At 34.8% G+C, this 24,150-nt stretch overlaps 1 protein-coding gene and 1 pseudogene across 1 annotated transcript; one reads left to right on the forward strand and one right to left on the reverse strand.

The window, feature by feature from the left end:
• Window positions 1-17,180: 17,180 nt before the first annotated feature.
• On the reverse strand, window positions 17,181-22,733 carry LOC128169357 (uncharacterized). The gene is made up of 9 exons (XM_052835514.1): window positions 22,640-22,733; window positions 22,254-22,508; window positions 22,095-22,166; window positions 19,130-19,357; window positions 18,664-18,918; window positions 18,453-18,584; window positions 17,938-18,176; window positions 17,354-17,518; window positions 17,181-17,186 (listed from the first exon to the last, which is right to left on the reverse strand). Exons 1-9 carry the CDS (start codon window positions 22,716-22,718, stop codon window positions 17,181-17,183), a joined length of 1,431 nt encoding a protein of 476 aa, XP_052691474.1. The 5' UTR covers window positions 22,719-22,733.
• Window positions 22,734-23,760: 1,027 nt separating this feature from the next.
• The window catches only part of LOC128169358 (uncharacterized), a 7,175-nt pseudogene continuing 6,785 nt past the window's right edge, over window positions 23,761-24,150 (forward strand).

The raw sequence follows: 24,150 nt of genomic DNA on the forward strand, positions 1-24,150 counted from the left end.
TATGACTATTTTATGAATACTCTGAATTGTACCGAGGTCCACTAGCCAAGTGACATCGGCGTTCGACTCCAAAGACACCGCACACTGGCCTCCGCTTTCTGATAGATTTCCACACAATCCGTCTACAGCTCTGGAGGAGGGGTAGTTCTCTGAAGTCTGCCAAGTATGTTTCTCACATGCCAGATTCATGTCTATATCGGATCATAAAGCAGTCTTTAGGATTTGTTAAAGTGTCAGTATTTATTGCTGCATTGACTTTTTAATCGTTAAAACATTCTGAAATACCAATTATTTGCCCACTGGTTAGTATTGGCCTTTTTAAGGTAGTTCAAATTGTTAACTCATTCATATTACTTGTCCTACTGTTTTGTTTTTTTTGTTGATAATTTAACTTCATTTCTTCCATTCAATATCCATACATTTGTTTCGTTTTTTTTAATCGTGTATTAACGTTTGACACAAAGGAAATTTCCAAAGCAATCAATAGATTTCCTCTAGATAACGGTGAATTTTAAAATATAACTGAAATGTATAAAAATCTCTAATTTGCTTTCTCATCCTGCTAAAAATACAATTTACATATTGGTTTGAACCAAAACATACAATATATGTACTTACAACCTTCCACTTTAAAGTAAACACACATAAAAGTGACCAAAATAAATGAAATAGTCTTGAACACCATCACCATTGCTCTGTTAGGAGAATCTCGTTCTATAAATCGATCCTACCGAAACAGTGTTGTTTCCTGTATAGTTCTATCAGATGTCGTGTCACAAAGTCTATTTATTTTGACTCCTACGAGTACACCAATCTTTCACAAACTATGTTCTCATCAAACAAAAGTACATATCATTTGTGCGTATGTGAATAAACAACTTATTTCCCGATATACATCATTATTCCTTTATTTTATTACACTACTGTCGCCCATTAATGGCAGTTATGACTGGATGCCTTTTTAAAAGTTGGGATCATTTGAATACATTATCGTGTAACGTGCGTGATCGTGTGTGTATCAGGGAAATTGGTTTGCGTTTTTTACCGTGCGTGTTCGTGCGTGATCGTGCGGTTTATTCGTTTTGTAACCTTTCTTACGGAATGCCATGATTTATTCTGAAAACAACGACAAGTAGTTTTTGTAAAACTATGTGAATTTCAAACTTTTTTTTAATAGAAGAACATTGATTCTTTTTTTTATATAAAAAAACATTCATTACCTCTTTCGTCGTTAATTACGTTTAGTAACAATCTCCGTAGTTCATTCAATCCTTTGTTGGTCGAGTTAGATTTGCATAATTTTATAATCAGCCTATATCAAGTATTTATTATGTTTTGACACATAATTTTAATCATATTAGCAAGAGCAACACGCTGAATGAAAGCGGCCAAGCTTACCCATGCCCCGTTTTAAAGTAAACGATTATTCTTCTTTCAAATGAGAATACGATACGCATTCCTATCTTTTTTTCTTCCTAGACGTGAACTTCGAAGCTTCATATCGTGCCCATTTCTGAACGGTTTTTGCTCAAATGTTCAACTAATAGACATTAAACAACACTATCTTAATCAATTCATAAATTTTAAAAATCCTTTTCCGTTAACGAGTTACCCTTTTAAAATTTTTTAGAAAATTGGATTTGGTTTCCAGACAAAGGTTCCAAGACTTTGATTGCAAGGATTGTGAATCCAACGAATTGAATAACAGAGACATTGTCGTTGTGCACATCGCTTTTTGTTTTTGGATTACGTTTTTTTAGGAGAATTTATGGGTAAAAAAAAAAAACAGGATTCAAAAAGTGCAAAAATTAGACATGTTTTCCTTTGTATCTTTTAAACGAAGAATATCTTGTCAAGACAAGTAGAATAAACGTTGTGCAGAATATCAAGGGCTTTCATTTTACACCAATAAAAAGTGCTGGAGTTTTAGGAGTTTAAGTCACTGGTGTTAAGTTCTTATAGTGGACAATCCTTAAAAACGGGAATCGGAAAACAAAACATTATTTTTCTTTTCTAGTAAAACACAAAATACGGTTTTAAAAAAATCGATGATTTGCATTGTAGTAATAAACTGCATGCATTTTAAATCTACCTTGAGCCAGAGCTGTGTGTGTGTACCATTACGTAATCTATCCCTCACCCGCGGCCGAGAAAAAAATTATGGTCGCGGCTCGACTACCTGGTGGTCAGCGGCTTGACTACCTGGCGGTCAGCGGTTATCTAATACACGAGAGTTGCGTCTCCCATATATGAGTTTATTTAGCTGCGAACTCAAGAAGTGTTTTAGGTTTGATTTCACATAAAAGTAAATGGATTAAACGATAGGGTGTCAATTAAGAAATTGTTCACTTAATTAATAAAAGCAATGTCATTTTTAGTCTATAGCAATATCAAACATAGATCAATTGTAGGTTTTAAGTTAAAAATAAAAAAAAATCTCTTTGATAGAGTTTAGTCATTATACTGCAAAATGTTCAAATCTGCCTGGGTTCTGTGCTGTGTAGCGTATACCTTAAGGAAATCTATCCTTCGCCGAGGAGATCAGCCACGGCTGCACTACAAAGCGTTAAAAATCAAATTAAATCATAATCAAATTTTCATGTTACATGTTTGCAGTGGGTGCTGACACGATAAAAGAATGTCCTGAATTGAGACATTCGACGATTATTTTAAAGAAAATCCACATGAGGTTTTTAGCAACTTTAGATTAGATTCTATCGGTCACATATTAATCATGTCTGTAGTTTTTCTACATGGTCGTTCGTTTTATTGTGAAAACGAACTTATTGCTGCGCCCCCTCACCCTCCTCCTGCCCGCTGCTAAGTGCTCGCACTGGATTTTTTTTTTAAATTGGCGAAAACATTTCCAGATCTGACGAAAATTATTTTTGATGACTTATTATGTATAGCATTTTCTCCTTATCGTGTTTCACTTTCCCACCCGTTTGTTTATTCTGTCAGTCTCTGTTAATTCAGTCGCCACGTGCGACCGAAAATCTTTCGTCGCTTCAGCTCACACAGCTCAGAGCTCCAGGTCATCAAAATTTATGAAATTGAGTAACAGTTGGAAGGGTGTTTTCACTACAGTGGTCAATTGTTAAGCAATAAGACTTCTTATGATCTTCCCATTAAAGGTGTGGGATCGTAATCTGAGAATGTAGCTAATAAACTAACCCTATTCATTTGTCGATGTGATTTTTTTCAAAAGAAATTACATGCTTTAAATAAAATGCATGCATATGATATAACAAGAAACACCCAGATTGTTTTGCATTTTACTATATGTACAGCAATACACCTTGACCCCCTTACCTACAGCCATGCAAATGAGGGTGCAACCTTAATGTACACATGCATGTTATTATAGTTCTGGAAACTATTAATCTTGTATTTTAATATACTGGGTATTGTTTTACTAAAATTAGTATTCCATCGGATGTAGCTAACCTTGTAAGTAAATGCAGTTGCATTACAACCTCGTACTACACAACTGCAATAAAAGGTTTTTTTTTAAATCAATTTTCATACAATTAGCAATAAATAAAATTTCCAATAGCACACATCTATCTCACTTAAGAGTAACTTTGAGAAGAGCATATAGTTTTGGGAGGCAGATATGTCGCTTTATTATAGTATGCAAGTCAAGTAAACTATCTTGGTTTTTCAAAGAAATAAAAAAATTGTCGACACTAGACGATAAGTTTCCGGGCTTCAGTGGTGTCAGAAATTGACAACAGAAAACGTTTTCTTAATCTTTATGAAAGCGGAATCACCTCAGCACAAAAACTGTGTGAAACAACAAACATACCAAGGATTACAGTGTATGACAATTTGAAAAGATTTCGTGAAGGGAAGTCCGAGATACGGTGCCCGGGATCTGGCAGGATGAAAATTATTGACGTGAATGACAACAGACAGGCTGCACAAATTGCTGCTTCGCATCCGCAATGGTTAGCACAGCAAATTGCAAATGAATGTGCAAGAAGAGGATCAGCGTTAGTGTCAAAATGGAGTATGGGCCGGACTCTGTGTAAACAGATAGCCATGCTATGACCTTGAATTGCTAGTATTACATAATGGTCACTATGATATTTATGTGTACCTAAATACTGCACACTGAATGGTATTAATGATAATCAACAGAATGAACTCTGTGACTCTGGTAGCAATGCGTAGTATTCCTAAATGATGTTATGAAACCAGGTGCATAATACGGGCATAATAATATCCAAATTGAGAGTTTAACAACAATTGACATATTTGGCGGTTCTGTGTCTGCAACGATAGCTCTAGTACTCTATATTGACTCATGTATTGTGTATTCTATACATTAACCTTTGTAACCTTTTATGCCGTGTATGAATGAACGTATTGTGAGTAAGTGATGCCTCATACTAGGTGGGGGACTCCGAGACCCAGGACTCGGAGACTCAAATCCTGCATCCAGACTCTTTGATTGGCAGTTTTGACGGTTTTGTTACTTTATTTAGGAATAAACTATTAATCTTAATTTTGAATACTGAATGTTCACTCATGATCGTCGTAAATGGGCCGAACTAGTCAAAACTGTTCATCATAAGTAAAATGTTATATATACCCATGTAAAATGATGTTGAGGAGAGAGATAGATCCCACATATAGATAGATTCCGCTTATTGAGATAGATTATGAGACTCCTGATTTGGGCTGCTATTAGCTGATGTAATTGTAACTATACGATCACGCTTAATAAAACCGCTTGAGAAAGAAATACTGGACTTGTCATCACTAAGTTTGAGCTGACCCTCAATTGGATCCGTAAGACGGAAGGCTTACATGAACTTTCTTGGTGCCAGTGACCAGGACTGAGCGAAGTTCAATATCGAATAAGGTAAGAACCATTTCTATTTGTCTCTTATAGCTATCTCGAAGTAAACAACTTTGTCTAAGCAACCAATATGGCGACAGGTGATGGGTTTGATAAAAAATAATTTAAAAATCAAATGGAGCAATTAGAAAAACAATTCGCGGGATTGGGTCAGAACAAAGAATATAAAGGGCAAGAAACAGATCAAAAGTCCCCAGAAAAAGAGCAAATTAAACAAAATACTTTTGAAACATATCATGATGCTAGGCCGTATGAAACTCGTGAACCTCGACACCGAGTCTCAGATCAGGATAATGATAAAGATTTCTTCATTGGTCAAGTTAAAGCTATAACAGCCGCACTCTCAGTGCCCCTATCTTCTGTGATAACTCCTTTTGAGGGAGATGCTCAAAAATTTAAAAAGTGGATAAAGGAAGTTGAAAAGTACAGTGTTATGTCTGGGAAACAAGGTCATGAGATCCCCATGCTTGCATACATAACGAGTAAGGGTTCAGTGGGGGATTATATTAACAGGTATTTAGATGAAACAGATGCGTCTGAAGAAATCCCATCTTGGAACGATCTTAAGGAATCCCTTAAAATAGATTTGCAGAAATAACAGACCCCCAACACGCGTTAGCAGTAATGCGTAAGACTCGACAAAATTCAAATGAAAGTGTTCAGTTGTTCACCGAGAGACTATTACAAATCGCGGAAGACGCCTACAGTAATGACAGACTAAAAGATCCTTTGATACAACAACAGTTAGTAGATATCTTTTGTGACGGGTTGACATTCGACTATCTCAGAATAAAAATTTTGCGAGAAAACCCTAAAGACTTAGAATCCGCAATTCAAATAGCAATGCGAGAACAAAATCTGAGACAGAGGCTAGCAATAAGAGGGTCAAATATGACAGAAATTGTACAAAGTAATGACAACAGACGAACTCTTTCAAATTTTGATACTACTCTTCCCTTATTAAAGGATAGAGCAGATAATCTTACCTCAGTAGAAACAAGGCATGTAGAACCAATGGAAATTGACCATGCGCGTAATAGTAGGTGTTTTAAATGCAAACAGACGGGTCATAGGGCTCGATTTTGTACTCGAAATAAACCCCAAGTCAGGTCCTGTCCTCAAATAAATAAACGACCCAGTCAAAACAAACCCGTCCATAATGTAGAGCAGAAACCCCGTTCGCCTGTGGAATGTTGGAATTGTGGTAAAGTAGGTCATGTGCGTGCAGATTGTTGGGGCTCGCATATGTATCAAAGAGCGCAGCAAAATCGGGGCAGACCTTCAAATCGTCAAGGCCGAACATATAAATCTGGCGACCAAGTAAATAGGGGATCGTCTCAAAATTACAAATCGCGTTCTTATTTTGACAAACAAAAACAGGAAAATTAAGACGTTCTTCCTTCGTTGAAGCCCGAAGAAAGAACTTTAAACAAAGACCTACATATGAAATTAATTTTACTTACAACCCCAGTAGCTGTTTATTAAAAGTAGGTAAAAATAAATTTAGAGCTTTGGTAGATACAGGTGCAGCCGTATCTCTTATTAGTAAAAAAATGTATGAAAATCTATTTCCCCGCCCCAAGTTGTTTAATAATGATATCCCCTCTTTACAAGCAGCAAATGGCAATTCTTTAATTGCGATAGGGTATGTAAATATTTCCTTTAAGATTTCAGGGTTAACTTTAGACCACAAACTTTATGTGACAAAGGGACTCAACCGAAACATGATTCTCGGTCGTGATTGGCTCAAGAAAAACAATGTTCGTTTATACTTTGATCTTGGACTCATGCGTATTAATGGCAAAGTATACGCGGAACTTAAAGAAGATTTACACATCTCAACTATTGTAAGAACTCGTAAGAAACTTATTATGAGACCAAACACGGTGACTGTATTCTATGGAAAAAAAAATAACAATTTTCCTCTGGAAAAAAATGACTTGGTTGAAGTGAACAGCATTGACAATAACTGCATTATGGAAGACCCAGGACTATATTTAAAAGACGCCGTTTGTATAGTTCGGAAAGATAAGAAAGTTCCAATGATCTTCGTTAACCAAACTAACACAAATTATAAAATTCCAAGAGGCTACATAGTAGGACGAATTACCGCATTAAAACAGAAGGAAATCTCAGAAATACAGACTACTCAAGACACAAAAGAAGAAATTGATGTACCTAAAAGATTTGAACACTCAATCAAAAGACTTGTGAGCAAAAACAATGATTTATTTGCAAAGAAAGACAGTGACCTTGGAGTGACTGATACTGTTAAAATGAAGATAGATACTGGAGATCACCACTCAATAAAGAACAGACTCTACCGTGTACCCTTAAATAAAAGACAGATACTTGACAAGGCCATACTGGAAATGATGGACGCAAAGATTATTGAGAGATCACAATCGCCTTGGTCATTTCCCTTAGTAGTGGTGAAGAAAAAGGACGGATCAGACCGGATGTGCGTTGACTTTAGTAGCTTGAAAAAGATAGTGAAACCCGTATCATTCCCGCTACCGTTGATTGATGACATCCTATGTTTACTAGGTAAGGCAAAATATTTCACTGCACTAGACTTAAAGAGTGGATATTGGCAAGTGAAATTAGAAGATTCAAGTAAAGAAAAAACGGCCTTTGCATGTCACAAAGGACTATTCCAATTCAACCGGATGCCATTTGGGTTGAGTAATGCACCGGCAGTCTTTCAAGAGCTGATGAACATAGTTCTTCAAGGACAAGAGGAGTTTGCCATCGCATACCTGGATGACATTCTTATATTCTCAGAGACACCGGAAGATCATCTTCGTCATATTCAAGACGTTTTCAACCGCTTAAGAAAGCATGGACTTAAAATGAAGCTAAAGAAATGTAGTTTCTTCAAGGAACAGACTGAATATCTTGGTTTCATCATTGATGAACATGGCGTTACACCTGATCCAAAGAAAGTCGACGCTATAAGAACGTTACCAGCGCCCACTACAGTCCGAGAAGTTCGTGGCTTTATAGGTATGTGTAGTTATTACAGGAGATTTATACCGAACTTCTCTAAGATTGCAGAACCATTGATTGACTTAACCAGAAAATTTGCAAGGTTTAAATGGACACCATGTTGCCAAAAAGCGTTTGATTTTATGAAAGAAAGTTTAACGGTAATGCCTTTGCTAGCATATCCAGATACTAATAAGCCGTACATCCTGTACACCGATGCCAGCGACAATTGTATTGGAGCGTGCCTTACTCAAAAGACAGAGGAGGGAGAAGATAAACCAATATATTACTTATCCCACAAGCTGAGTAAAACTCAAGAAAAGTGGTCAACCATAGAAAAGGAGGCATTTGCAATCCATTAAGCCCTTCAGAAGTTAGACCATTATTTACGCGGTGCTCAGTTTACAATTAGAACAGACCATAAGCCGCTCAAGTATATCTTAGAATCTCCAATGCAAAATAAGAAAATTCAACTATGGGCATTAAGTATTGCAGGATATAACTGTAAGGTAGAGTACATAGAAGGAAGATTTAACTGCTGTGCAGATCTCTTATCCAGATTATCGACAGTCAACCTCGAGTGTGAAGAGGAAGAACAATCAGAGCATGATGAACCAGATGTTAAGGACTATTTCTTTGAAGTGAACGTACTTAACTCCAATGCCTTTTCGCCTAAGAGATTGGCCAGATGTGAAGTTAATCAACACGACGAATTGGTCAAACCCTTTATTGATCTACCAGAGGATATCAACATCAAAGAAAGTCAACAACACGACGAGCAGATCAAGAAACTGAAGAATCGGTTAAATAAAGGAACAGCAACGGCAACCGAAGAAAAGAAGTTTTTGGAAATTGATGGTTTAATGTACTATCTTTCAGATGGAGACTCAGAAGGCCGAAGACTTCGCCTATATGTACCACGTGAGTTAGAACTGTTAGTAGTGCAGCAGTATCATGACGGACTTGGACATATGGGAGTGGACATATGACGTAATCAGACAAAAGTACTACATACCAAATTTGTACTAAAGGTTATACTCTTATATAGAAGGATGTATAGTATGCCAAACGAGGAGCAATAAGAAAAATCAATCTCCACTTCAAGAGACAGATATACCACCTTTTCCAATGGCTAAAGTAGGACTTGATCTATCAGGACCATATCCAACATCCTTGTCGGGAAACAAGTACATAGTTGCTTTTATTGACATTTACTCTGGTTGGCCAGAAGCTTTTCCCGTTCCTGATAAGTCAGCTGACAACATAGTACATCTTATCTTAGAAGAAATATATCCAAGATATGGCTGTCCTCTTCAAATCCTCACAGACAACGGAACAGAAAATGTGAATAAGAAAGTGGAAGAAACTTTAAAAGAATTCAATATCAACCATATCAAAACATCTTATTACAGCCCTCAAGGTAATGGTAAAGTAGAACGATTTCATAGAACTCTACATGACGTGATGGCTAAGAAAACAACAGACAACGCTCAAACATGGGATATTCATCTTAATCAGACGTTGGCAGCCATTCGTTTCCATCCTAACGATTCGTCAAAGTGTTCCCCATATTACCTTATGTGCAACAGAGACGTCGTATTACCTCTTGATACGTTAATGAAACCTCGAAGGAGATATGCGGGAGAAGATCAACACAAGATCGCCCTACAAGAACAACATAAAGCTTTCCTGCTAGTACATCGTAATATGAAGGAAGCCAAGAAGAAACAGAAAGCTCAGGCCAATAAGAAAATCAAAGACGAAAATTTTCAGGTAGGTGACCCTGTCTACCTTAAGAACAACAGGAAACAAAATAAATTAGATAAAAAGTGGCTACCATATTATCGAATCACAGAGCAGAAAGGACCAGTTAGTTTCGTGGTGAGAGATCAATTGACTGGATTACATGTAACCACCAAATGTCATGCACGACAATTATGACTGGCAGATATTTCGCACTGGCCCCTGTCATCAACTACTGAAGATGGTGGAAGAACTCTAAGAAAAACTAACTATGTGGTGCCACTAGAGGATGAATCGTCGTCAGAAAATGAAGACATGCAACCAGAACCATTGGAAAGAGCTATACAGTCCAAACAATGGGAAAGAGAGGGATCTTCAGACGAAGAGGATATTCCCCTAGCAGAACTTCAAAGACGTATAAGAGCTAAGAAGATCATGGATGATCAGCAGTATAAACACGAGAATGATCAGACCGTAGATTCAGAATCGGATGAGACCCATGAGTCAAAACAATGTGATGAAAATAGTGGTCAAGACTATGAAATACCCTTAGATAACCCCAATGTACCCTTAGATGAAAATATGGAAATAGATGAAAAAGTCCCTAAAGTAGGTCGAGGCTTCAAACCAATCCCCAAACCGCGTAAATCAATCCCTAAGCCCTGTAGAGAAAATAGCAAACAAAAGTATGTGTTGGCTATTATGAAGGAACTAACCAAATTAATAAACTAAATAATTTATATTATTGTATAATGTAGATGTAAATAATCTTGAATAAGCTTAGCTTTGTATATATTGCACGCTTTTAAAAAGGTATGACAGGATGACCCCCTGTGACATTAAAACATGTATTGAGATACGCCGACTAGCAAACGCGGACATAACACCTCGGTTATTTATATAAATATGCGGAGTTGAAGAGATTTAACATATACTCAAAATACATGAGACAGCGACTAAGTAAAGAAACTATAAAACTATTTTTTGTACGTGTGATTTTTGAAAGTGATTTAAAAATTATTGGTAAAAATAATCATATATTACAATGGACATCCTGAGTATGGGACAAGGTTGCTCAGATTTTCATGGTTTAATGTCTTAAGACTAAAGTTTTCCCTATGAATTCACTTATGGCGGAATTGCCAGTAATTAATTTGCAACCCATGAAAACCTCGTCTTGGGTGGGAAGCCCCTGGTTTTATGTGTGTTTAACTTTGGCAGTAACAATAACGATAGGACTTTGTATAAGGAAACGTAAAACTATTAAAAAGTGGGGTGGTATATGCTGTAGTGGTTGCTGGACAGGTTGTCGAAAAAGGGGTAGTGACGGAGATAAGAAAGGTTCTTCCAAAGACACTGTATTTTGTTGTGAGAATCCAGAGAAAAGGACCTCTAGCGACATTATTGAACTTGAACCAATCCCGAAAGTCACTAGGATCCAAGAGAAACCCCGACGAGGCGGAAGAATCGCAACTCGCAAATTGACCAGTAACACGGGGACAATTTCGACTAAACTAGCACAACCATTTCTTGGAGAGGAGGAAAATGAAGACTATCCATGGACCAAATACTATAGACCGGACCCAGAGCTGGCACGTAAATACCTGGAAGAGAAGGCCGCGATGTCTACGCAACAGAGGAACGCAGGAGACGCTCCGCGAGAAGTCGTCTCGCCATCCGCGCCGACCCTCTATCCACGGGTGCCGATGATGGATGAATAATTAAGCTACAGCCGCGAAGAAGTTGTGTATTCCTTATGAAAGGATTGTGAAATTTAGCGAAAATTAAAAAATGTGAAATGTGTTAAAGTAGAAATGTGCATTATCTTGTGCTAATGTAAATCTTGTATTTGTTGATTCACTCTGGAGAAATTCAGGAAGAAACCGATGGACTCCGAACTTATGACGGTAACCTCGCCCCTAGGAAGGAAGAGATATTTTTGTGAACTTATAAGCATGCACTGACTTTGTATATATATGTGACATCAAGCTTAACCATACTTAGTATTACTTTGATGATGAATTACGATTATATTCAACTATGGTTAATTCATCTTGGTCATTATTATCATACTTCATTCATTATTGTTTTCATGATTGTAATGCGATATAATCAAGCTATATGATTTTATGAACATGTATACATCCTGGTTATAGATTTGTTTTTATAGATGAATGGTGTTCCAAGCCGGAGGTGGAAACATGTCACTTGTTACTATCTCTTAACAAAGATGTTCTGACTGGTATGTCACTAGGAAGTTCGTCTGATCAAGGGTAGATCAAGGACGCTCTCCTATTTCGGGCGCCAGGCATGAAAAATCTCCCTTCGGGATATTTCTTTTGTTTGGGGGACGTATGTAAACAGATAGCCATGCTATGACCTTGAATTGCTAGTACATGTATTACATAATGGTCACTATGATATTTATGTGTACCTAAATACTGCACACTGAATGGTATTAATGATAATCAACAGAATGAACTCTGTGACTCTGGTAGCAATGCGTAGTATTCCTAAATGATGTTATGTAACCAGGTGCATAATACGGGCATAATAATATCCAAATTGAGAGTTTAACAACAAGTGACATATTTGGCGATTCTGTGTCTGCAACGATAGCTCTAGTACTCTATATTGACTCATGTATTGTGTATTCTATACATTAACCTTTGTAACCTTTTATGCCGTGTATGAATGAACGTATTGTGAGTAAGTGATGTCTCATACTAGGTGGGGGACTCCGAGACCCAGGACTCGGAGACTCAAATCCTGCATCCAAACTCTTTGATTGGCAGTTTTGACGGTTTTGTTACTTTATTTAGGAATAAACTATTAATCTTAATTTTGAACACTGAATGTTCACTCATGATCGTCGTAAATGGGCCGAACTAGTCAAAACTGTTCATCATAAGTAAAATGTTATATATACCCATGTAAAATGATGTTGAGGAGAGAGATAGACCCCACATATAGATAGATTCCGCTTATTGAGATAGATTATGAGACTCCTGATTTGGGCTGCTATTAGCTGATGTAATTGTAACTATACGATCACGCTTAATAAAACCGCTTGAGAAAGAAATACTGGACTTGTCATCACTAAGTTTGAGCTGACCCTCAATTGGATCCGTAAGACGGACGGCTTACATCTGGCTCGCAGTAAGCATTTACGCTCTCTTTACACTGCCTTTACACTGTCTTTAAGTGGCCTTTAATGTCAATATTGATCAAGCTGAACAATATAAACATATATTAAACGCAAAAGCTCTTTTATAGAGATGGGAGGGGGTCATCCGAGTGATAATATAATTTCCAAGGAAGGGGGAATGTGTTCCAGGCGGTTTTAATCGACTATCGTCGCTCCATTAAACACAAATCGCTATCATCAGCACCGCTCCGATGGACACAGATTGCCGTTATGAAATTCTTTATAATTTGGGGGGGGGGGGGGGTTCAAAATTATTGTAGGGATGAGCGCAGTCTCTGTATCTTAATATGTGCATAAAACTAATTAAAGTATGTTTGTTTCCTATTATAAATTAATCGGTGAAAAATCTCTCTCTCTCTCTCTCTCTCTCTCTCTCTCTCTCTCTCTCTCTCTCTCTCTCTCTCTCTCTGTTCCTCCGGTTATTAAACAAAATAAAGATAATGAACCAAAAATGCATGATTTAATTCGATAATAGGTTTAAGGTTTGTATTTTTTTTTTCAATTTTCATTATTTCTAACTCTAGATCTGCTAGATACATGTTAAAGATGAAAAGACTCTCAACTGCCTTTGTTATATCGGGCAGGATATTACTGCTTTGTTTGTCTAGACATAGTTTTGTTCGTTTGTGTATATCTAATTAGAGTCTATTGTTTGTCCAACTTAAGAAAACCCCTGGAGCTAACACAGAATATACAAGATATACACAACAGTTGTGTCGTGTGACCAGGTGCATGTTTGTGTATATCTAATTAAAGTCTATTGTTTGTCCAACTTAAGAAAACCCCTGGAACCTAAACAGAATATACAAGATATACACAACAGGTGTGTCGTGTGCCCAGGTCCACGTCAGGGTTTCTAAAGGCGTTGAATCTTAGTATGTACGAGTATACGATAAGTCTAGTGAATAAAAGTTAATTTACATTTGTAATTCATTTTCAAAGTATTTTTTCCTAGCTCTGGGTTTCAAAGATGTTACGTCTACAAATTAACGATACATGTATGTAAGAGTAAAATCTTGAGGCTAATTAATTAATGTACCGGTGATCATAAATAGGGGTTGATTATTTAAATATATGTATAAGGGTAAATATGTCAAATATACCCGGCCTGGCACATCATACAATTGTATATACAAGTCATTTGCAATTGCCACATGCAGTAAATACGTCACCGGTAATTGGTAATTTTGTTTGTTATAGAATTGATAGTTTAAAAATCATGTACATACAATTACATGTAAATATTTAAACATATTGGAACGGCGCCGCGATCATGAAAACCGGACTATTGCGGGAAATTGAACAAATACCCTAATAGTATCAATGCATTTCATAAAAGAAATGATTTCATTTTCTTTCTTACATTTTTATAGCTATAAATTAGATGAACGTATATCTACTCGGTTTAAATTTATTAACTAAGAAAGCCTACTATAGTGAACCTAACGGTTTCCATTTAGGTATAGTATATTTTTGTTCACTGAAGACCAAGTTCCGTATTTCATTCTAAATACACGCATGCATGTGATTTATAAATTAGATATCATTGATTGTTACAAACTGAATGGTTTGTCAAAATCTTTTCAAGTAAACACATTCAATACAGTGATTCAATATCCACTGATATATAGGATATAAAAACGCCCATATATATGTAAGTTGCCGTGGCGCAGAGGAAGTGTGGTGATGCTAATAAACTAAGGGTCCCGAGTTCAATTCTCGCCGTGGCCTTTGTTTTTTTTGTGTTTTTTTTTCATTTTTCTTTCTAGAACAAAAACCGTTTTAATACCTTTTCTTTCATAAAGTTAATACATTTTGTTGGAAATTAAGCACAATATTGAAATAAATTTTTTTTAATGGCTTAAAGGTGGCTTAAAGGTAGCTTAAAGGTGGCTTAAAGAAGTTTGGACATTAAGGACCTATAAGTTGTCCTTAAAGGTGGCTAAAAGGTGGCTTAAAGATAGTCTTTAAGCTGCCTTTAAGCCACCTTTACGCTTTCTTTAAGCCATCTTTAAGCAACACATATAGCTTAAAGGTAGCTTAAAGGTGGCTTAAAGATCGTCTTTAAGCTACCTTTAAGCATCTTTAAGCTATCTTTAAGGAGAACTTAAAGATGGTCATTCATCCTGTGTTGTCAAAAAATGGTGCCGAAGTTCTCACCAGCTGTTACGGTGTGAGGTGGAATAATCAAGATGGGTTTAACTCCACTTCTTTGAATGGAAATATATCCGCAATCAAGTACTGTGAAATTTTAGGGGAGGGATTACTGTTGTCTAATATTGTGACAAACGATTTAAAGTATGTTTTACAACAAGACAACAATAGACCGCACACTGCAGCCTATACCCCTGACTGGTTCACACAGAATCACGTGACCGTAATAGAATGGCCCGCCGCTTCCCCAAATTTAAATCCAATAGAAAATGTTTGGCAGATCATAAAATATCGTGTGGAAAATATTCAGCCAGAAAAACTCACGGACTGGAAAGTTACAATCATGGAAATGTGGATGGGTTTGGATCAAAACTATATCGACAATCTGATAGACAGTATGCAACGACGCATCGCTCAGTGTACCGAGCGACACGGGGGTCTAACTGATTATTAACTTTATGCATTTTGAACACAGTGGTTCTATATTCATTGTTTTGTTTCAAAATGATGATATTGTTGCAAATTGAAAAATGAAACGACTTAAATTGAAATCCGGATTTTTTTGCACTTTACTATACAATTTATGACTGCACATACGGATTCCGGACCGTGGCTACAGCCGATACCCTTTGACAGTCTTTTAGTACATCAATGCGTAGTTTGATCTAGAAAGCAGTTTCATTCAAAATTTCGTCGAATATCTCTAACATGGACTCTCTAATTCCTTTCCAGAATTCAAATTAACGCAAGCGCAATTGAAGTTTTATTCAATGTAATTAGTCAACCCACTGACATTAAATAAGGATTTTGCATATTATTGCATCGTTGAGAGAAGTTATATTTATTTCTGTAAAAAAGGTTATTTAATTTCACGTTACATAGTGGCTCTAAGAAACATCACCATCTGGTGTAAATGGAGATGCTCACTTTTGCATAAATTCTCCCGCTGATCTTTGATAGCTGATTATTATTTTGAATATCCAAATATACTCGTATCATTAAATAATATCTGACGACACACACTTTTCAAAAGAAAAGTTTAGAGATGCCATCAATTTTGATTAATTTCTAAGTTTTAGACAGCACGCAAGAATTTCAAACTTGCACATAGTCTTTAAAAATTTAGAAAAAATTAAATACAGAAGTTATCCTATAAAAAATGTTACGTGTGTTGTAGGCGGGTCCGGTTTTAAAATAAAAATACAATTCCTGACATGAATCATGAGTACATACCGTCTATAAAATTTCTTGATACCCTTTCAAAATTTAACTCGCCATTTAAGATCTCATTGTTTAAAGAATTTTTAAAACTATTACACGAACTGTGTTTCACAAATAGTTTTTCCGAAACATTTTCTTTCTTTCTTTTTCGAAACACGTTTTTATTCAGGCTTTCAATCACTAAACGTTTTTATAACAAAAGCAGAATCGTTTGACACCATCTCACATATACATGTATTTTCACCTCGCAGCAACCAACAACGGACGACCTACTCGTGGATTTGCCATGGGCACTGCTCTAGTTTTATGAATGTTTATTTTGTTTTATTAGATTTTTTATTTTGGTGTGGACAGACGATAACGTAGCTCAAAAAAGCATCTCATTTTATTTCTATATCAATATACTTCAGAAAAATAAATTCCGAAATTTCTTAAGCATGTGATTGATTCCTCTAAAATTTGTTAATTGATTGTAGAATATTAACAGTAAAATAAAAAAAAAATATTTTTTTCCCCAAGCATTTAATTTCTGTAAGGATGATTTTTTTTTCAAAATTATATTGATGAGTATATAAACGTGATCCTTAAACAAGGAAATATTACAAGTCAGTAAGAGCACTCGGTTTTCCTTGTAAAAGAGATACAAATCGCTGTCATCCCGCCCTCGCCGTTTACTTTGCCTTACATCTGCCTATAGGCACACCGTACTCTAAATAAATCTGAATTGAAAGCAGAATATGCCGAATACCAATGCACTTGAAGTTTTTATTTTGTTCAAAATTAACAAATCAATTCTGTTAATAATTTCTCGCTGAAATGCACACCACTGGTTAAAATGTCTGAAAAATGAAAGGAAATAATGGTAGGAAATATGTTATTTAACACTTTTGTTTAACCTAGTTTTGATGCATAATACTGAGGCTTAATGATTGTTATTTCATTCTTAGGACAACTTGACTACTTCATGAAAAGTTAAATACATTCTTATAATTAAACTCACTAAATCTAAACAAAAAAAAAGAAAAAAAAAAGAAGTTAATATAGTAAGTCATCTCAAATTCATAATATCTATGAAAGTACATTTGCAAAAAGAAATATTTTCATTCATATTATATATTTTTTAAATGAAAGCAATTAAAAATGTCAACTACAATATATTCTATAAAACTTACCGTGCTATTGATATAGTTGAAGCATTTACGGAGTGGCAGCCTCAATTTCGAGATGACAAGTTGATGGTAATACACAACTTCTATTATAATAGAATGAACTTCAGCAATGATGTTGTTTACAACTGTGACATTTACATCCTCAGATTCCATAGACTCGTCGACATACTAAGTAAAAAAGATAATTAAAACACCTCAGATAATTCATATTTACGTAGACTTGTTAATACATTAAATCACATATATTATTTTAAACATAGGTAGAGTATCATTTGAATTACATCAATGCTTTTCAGCCCCAAATGAAAGATGAAATATACATCGAACAATTGTTGATATTCGTTTTGTATTTGTTTTGTTATGTTTTAAGGCAGCATTTTTGGTTCTTATAGCACTTTTTTTCCTGTCTTATATTTGTTAATTTTTGTTTTCTTAGATCCCGTCAAAATATATCAAAAAAAAAAAATCCTTGAATCTTTTATTCTAACATAAGAACGTCTACGTTATTCTCAACTTTTTTTTTTTACTTTTAGTTGATTGTATGTTGATTGATTGTTTTCACATATTCAAATTTTATGAATACTAACCATCCTGATTAGAGAGCCTATCCCATCCAACAAGTACACACTGACTACCGATGCCCCATGGATTGTGAAGGACACGCTTACAAGGTTTGTCGACTGTTCAGATAATGACAAAAAAAGAGACATATTGTGGTGTCCATGTTCTGGAAAAGAATATCCCTTGCTTGAAAACAATGCTTCGTATGCTGATCCGGCGATTGTAACTGGTAACGATACTTTTACGTCGGTCACCGCTTGACAGGCTGAAATAAGATAGTTGTATGTTGATTCCAAAACGTCCTATCAAACATGACTTATTTTTAGATAAAAATTCTTCTAAAAGAAAGTGTCATGTTCTGTATTGTAACAAAAATAAAGGAGTAAATGCGTGATGTTCCTTGAGATGAAAATTAAAAGTATAGCCTCAAATAACCTTAAACTGCCTTTCTTTGAACAGAATATGGCTTTTGTCAAATAAAATGAATATATTTTATATAGGTTAAATGTAATTGCATCTTGAATTGCAAATATATAGTTACCTCTTTCACAAGCATAGCCTTCAAAACCAAGTTTACACTTCATACATATTCCCGTGTCTGGGTAACATTCTTCACAGTTTGATGGACACGGTTTAGAACACTGAGGAACTTCGACCACAGGATTAGGACAACCTTGGTAAAGAAAAAAACAATATGACATGTTCAACACTTAAATCACACTTCATTTTTTGACACAAAAAAAAATATTTACCATAAACCTCAACTTCACAGAGGTCACCATAAGCCATGTTTGAATACCCATAAGGGTATGTAACTCCGGGCAGACGTTCATTGTAAAAAATGACGTATTGTCCATGGCAAGGACAATCAATAGACACGTGATCAGGAATGGTTTCTCTTGTGTAATTTGTATCGTGGTGACATAGGATTCCGTCATGACGATTGGTGGTGTTCGAAATGTACAAATAAAATCCTAGGAAAACTGCCGTATAGCCATTGTTTATTCCTATAACAAACAAACGTAATATAATATCGGAATTATTTTTTCTTTGAATAGATAAAACCAAATTTATTATAATTAAAAGAAACCGCATAAACAACTACACATTTTCTGGTGACACAAAATGGCTTAATTATAATGACGTTTTCGCCATTATTCATGTGCAATTTTTAAGAACAAAACTGTACATTAAAGAGATAAATTATATATGCATTACCCCACTGTACGTTATCGGTCCTGAAGTAAATTACGACATGGTCTATCGTGTATATTTTCCCCAGATTAACCCACCATGTTATTTGTGTTGATGGTTTTGATATAGCACACTGTCCACTTGAGTAATGGCGTGACGTATATCGTCCATCAACTGCTTTATCGCTTGTTCCCGAAGAGGAATATGTCGCAGACTGCCAAGTTCTTTTCTTGTAACTGAGATTTTCTAGATCTTAAATTAAAAACAAAACCTTTGATTCTTTTTTGCAGAATAGAGAGTGTTAATGATTTGTTTTTTAATGACCACGGTATAACTTCATGAATCCCCTAAACTATAACCCAACTGTTTTTCTACATACATTGAAAGTACACGAATGTTTCAATTTAATAGGTTAATTAATGAGGAACTTCTCCTTAGTGAATCCAGTTGCTAAACTGGACTGGTGCTCTAAAATATTTTTTTTTTCCAGATAAAATGATGTAAATGTACATTCGGACATTTATTAATTGCCGTTGGGTATTAGTGCTCCAATTTCATCGGATCATTTTTACCTTGCACGAAGATGTTACAACGTTTTGTTGATCATTTAAATATGCAAATAATATGATGAATCAAAATGTCGTCTTAACTGGTCTTGAATAATAGCTGATTGGCTTCAACATCAAATGCTACTTTTGATATGGTCTATTTCATGTACCTCCTCAGACGTGTGGTTAACCATGCCACGTTTTAAATATTGTCATATGGGAATAACTCGATCAATACAAAAAACATACGTGTAGCAAAATTACTGTTCGTCTTTAGTTTGTCCCATGTTTTTCTTCCCTCATTTTTTTATAATTGTTTAATCAAAATGCACATACTTATGAAAAAAATACAGTTGAAATCAATAAAAGTAAAAATTCAAGATACGTGTATCTTTATTGACAAATAAACTCTCATGAACGAAAATTGGATATGTTTCAATCGTTTCACAATTTGGAACTCACACTGAATACCTCGCACAATATCAAAGATATCATTCGGGTTCGATATTGAACCCTGAAGCGAACGAAGGGACGTTTCAAGACATAATCTGGACATTTTAATATCAGTTGATGAACCTAGTCTGAACACAAAAGTAATTATTATTATCGAAATATCAACCGAACAATGGTCGAAGAAAAAACTTAGGACAGTGTATAGTATGTTGATCCTGCTGAATCATTTGTTACAGTCTGTGGAGTATTTTTGATATCCTTCTAAGGCGATCAAGACATTCCAAAACACCAGCTTGTTTTATATGTGTTTGCATTGTTTGTATTACTAAGCGTTGGTTATATAAAATAATGAATTCAATTGAGACTGTTGATAGATCTGTTTTCATCAACCTGTTTGACAGTAGTTTGCCTCATGTAGAAACTGTTCATACCAGGAGCATGTCTTTGCGTATCGCAGTAACGTAGATACGAAATCTCCATATACAGGTGATGAAGGTATATTGATATATATTTTAAGTCATCACGTTTTTCACAAACTGATGTTGTTATATTGCCATCAATGTCCCTTTCCAGTATAATATTTAAATATTAAACTGATGGCTCGGATTTTATGGCTCATGTTGAATTAATTTGTAGGATTATACAATCATTTTTTATTTTGTTGGTCAACGATAAACAAGAAATAATCTTAGAAATAATCTAAATTTGTAATTTTCAAGGAATCCACACAATTTTGCCAAACAAACTGATTTGATTCCAAAATAGTTTAATTTTTTAAAGTTCGTTTTATCTGTTTTTGTGTATTTGAATGATTTGTTTTTATTTATAATGCAAATATCTTTTTCAAGATAAATTACACTTAAAAGTATTTTATTTACAACTACAGAAAGAATAATTGTAATAAAGTAAGTGTACGAGGGTCAATCAAAAAATACGAAGACATTGTGGCTGTCTATCATATCTTTTTTATGAAAGTCATACTTAACAAATTAATTTGTGCACCAACACTTATGTTATTGATATGCAAAGTTTTAGTCCATTTTATGAAACGGTATTTTTGTTACCCCTTTTTAAAAACAACATGTTTTGTCACCACGGCGCACGGTAACGTTCAAAACATGACGTCAAGATTAAACGCGTACAGTTTATAGATATACCCCATCTTTTTATCACGATTAGTCTCTTGTGTCTTTAACCTTACAATTTAAAATGGCACTGAAGCACTAAACATCTTATTTGTACACATTTGTTCGAGAATCATAAGTTAGTTTTTCAAAGTTTTCATTTTCTAACCGTGTGTCTCTTAGTTTACAGTAAGGATAACCCTGAACGTCGGTTGACGTTACTTATTTTTTGACCAAATATTTACAGATATTCGACTCTCTAGCGGACTGTTTTATATTCAAAATACAATTATCACCACCCCCACAAAATTTATTACAGTTAAACACAAACTTGCAAATAATTGTTGACCTATTTTTTGCACCATTGAACATTTTCACAGCTTATATCGGCTTTTTCCTGAGTAAAATCCATTTTGTTTGTACTTCTCGTTGCGCCGTGACGTCCGGCGACGTCGATGTTTTTAGTCAATTCTAAAGAGGACTATCTGTCTTTAGTTACTAATATCTGTTCGACAAAACAATATATCCCGTCATTATTTGGAACATAGAATACCATGACTATACTTAATTTGAGGTTTCAATATTATTTGGTTTTAAGCCCAAATTATAGAGATATTATTTTCAACATTATATGGTTTATTGTTGACATAACACACATTTTGACCGTGCGCCGTGACCTCATTTTTGCAGGATTAGATTATAAATAATTCTTAGAAATAAAAGAATTTATTAACTTTTTTTCTTGTAAATTGTTTGAAACTACCGCTTAATTATGTCTACCAAATTAAGTAATGATATGACGTTAAGTAACATAGCTATGACAAAAGTCTTCGTATTTTTTGATTGACCCTCGTATATACTCACCCTTCCTACACATTTCGACACACATGCGTCTGCAGGCCTCGTCTTGAAACCTTCTCTGGACTATAGGACAACCTGAAAAAATAAACATTACAAATTATCTAGTTTAAATGTAGAGACAGTATGCACTTTTTTTGTTTTATTGATATCATCATTAGGTACCGTAAACTTCTACTTCGCAGAGGTCAGCAAAAGCATATTGACTATGTTCTGCATAGTATGTGACTCCTGGTAGTCTCTCATTGTAATATATAACATAGCGTCCAACGACAGAACAGAGAATATCTACCACCGATGGTATTGTATTCTTGTTGTATATTTGGTCGTGAAAACAAATGACGCCATCTTTATGGTTAGTGGTGTTCGAAACAATGATTGAAAATCCTAGTAATCTTTTTGAAAATTGGTTATCTCCATCTGTCAAAAGAATACATTTAAATCATATAATTTGAAGCAAAGTTATAATATATGAATATTCATTTCTTTATGTGTATATTCAATTCATACCTTTAATGCAAAGAGAAATATAACAGGTTTATTTATCTCACCCCATATTCTGTTATCCGTTCTGGAGTAAACAACAATACGTTCAATGCGACGAAGTTTTTCTAAATCCACCCTCCACATTACAAACGTTTGGCCGTTTTTAGTAGAGGTGCATTGACCGTTGTATATACTCAGATCACTCTTTTTACCATCAACGAGTCTGGAACTTGGTTGTCCGTCAAACAATGTATGTAGTTGAAAAGTCGGGCGATGTAATGCCAAATTAACTGGATAGGAAAAACATAACAATGTGTTATTGGTATGAACCTTAGGACACTATTCATATAAATTAGATATTTCACTTTTATAATATCTAAAGAATGTAAAAATGTTGTTTATCATGAATAAAAGTCACTGGGTTTCAAACGGCATAATAGAAGTCAACAGTCGTAAAAACATCATTTTTCAATTTTAATTTTAGTATAAGGAATAAAATCAAAAGCTTACAAGTTCATTCGAAAATAGAATCGGTTGGTCAGTTTGCGCTTTTTAGGAATTAATCTTTATTAACTTATATCATATTTGTAAATTTGGAAGCTATTCAGTAATTCGTTACAATTTAATTATCAGCCATTAATTGTTTATTAAAATGGTCAAGTGATGGCTTAAATGGAATGATTTCACAAATTTCAAACGTCACGTATGGCAGATTAATACGTTTATTTTTACGTTAGTTACTTCACGTAGACAACTTTTTTTGCACGATACGAACTATGTTTCCGCCAGTTTTAGTAAGATGGTACATTTCAAACAAAAATTAATTATTTTTCAATGCTATTTCAGTTTCGATAACCCAACAACTTTTATGCAGGACGACATTCATTTGCGATTTACCAGACATTAATAGTACGCTGCGACTTATTTTTGCGAACAAGCCTTTCTAATATCTGTTTTGCTAAAACAACCATAAGACAATAAGTGATTCGGGGCGAGAATTTTTTTGCATCGACGAAGGTCTCAAGAACATTTTTCTCACGTGAATGAAAGCTGACTTATAGCAGTTCCAAAAAAAAAAATCATAAAAAAACAACTAAACTAACTCACTTCGTTCATAAGAATTACAAAAGTGTCCGGAAAAACCACGGCGACAGCCTCCGAGACATTTTCCAGATTCGTAGTTACAATGGTGACAATTAACTGGGCAAGTCTTTAAGCAATCCCCGCCATAGAATCCCAAAGGACATCCTTGTTGTTATAAAATAAAACAAAGACAGTACAGAGAGATGATGCATACATAAATATAAAATCGTCCAGTATTTACAAAATGTGTCATATTAGCTATACATGAATTGAAATTACATGTATGATTTTTCAAAGAATATGATCATATAATGATTGCTTGATATCTCATGTAATGATGACGTTTTTTATTCTTTTATATATTAATTACTATAAAAAGACACAGTTCTGATTTTTTTAAAATTTTGTTTTCGCAAAAGATAGAAACAGAAGTAAGATATACCTTTTTAGTCATAAAGATGAAGGATAATATAAGAACAAAATATAAAGATAA

The sequence above is a fragment of the Crassostrea angulata genome, unplaced genomic scaffold (assembly GCF_025612915.1).
Source record: "Crassostrea angulata isolate pt1a10 unplaced genomic scaffold, ASM2561291v2 HiC_scaffold_118, whole genome shotgun sequence".
Taxonomy (NCBI): domain Eukaryota; kingdom Metazoa; phylum Mollusca; class Bivalvia; order Ostreida; family Ostreidae; genus Magallana; species Magallana angulata.

Coding starts and splice junctions, on each gene's coding strand:
- LOC128169357 (XM_052835514.1), bottom strand. CDS start 22,718: ATGTGGAGGGTGGATTTAGAAAAACTTCGTCGCATTGAACGTATTGTT. Junction 19,358..22,094: donor TGTCGAAATGTGTAGGAAGG/GTGAGTATATAC, acceptor TTTTAATTTAAG/ATCTAGAAAATCTCAGTTAC. Junction 18,919..19,129: donor GACCGATAACGTACAGTGGG/GTAATGCATATA, acceptor TGTTTGTTATAG/GAATAAACAATGGCTATACG.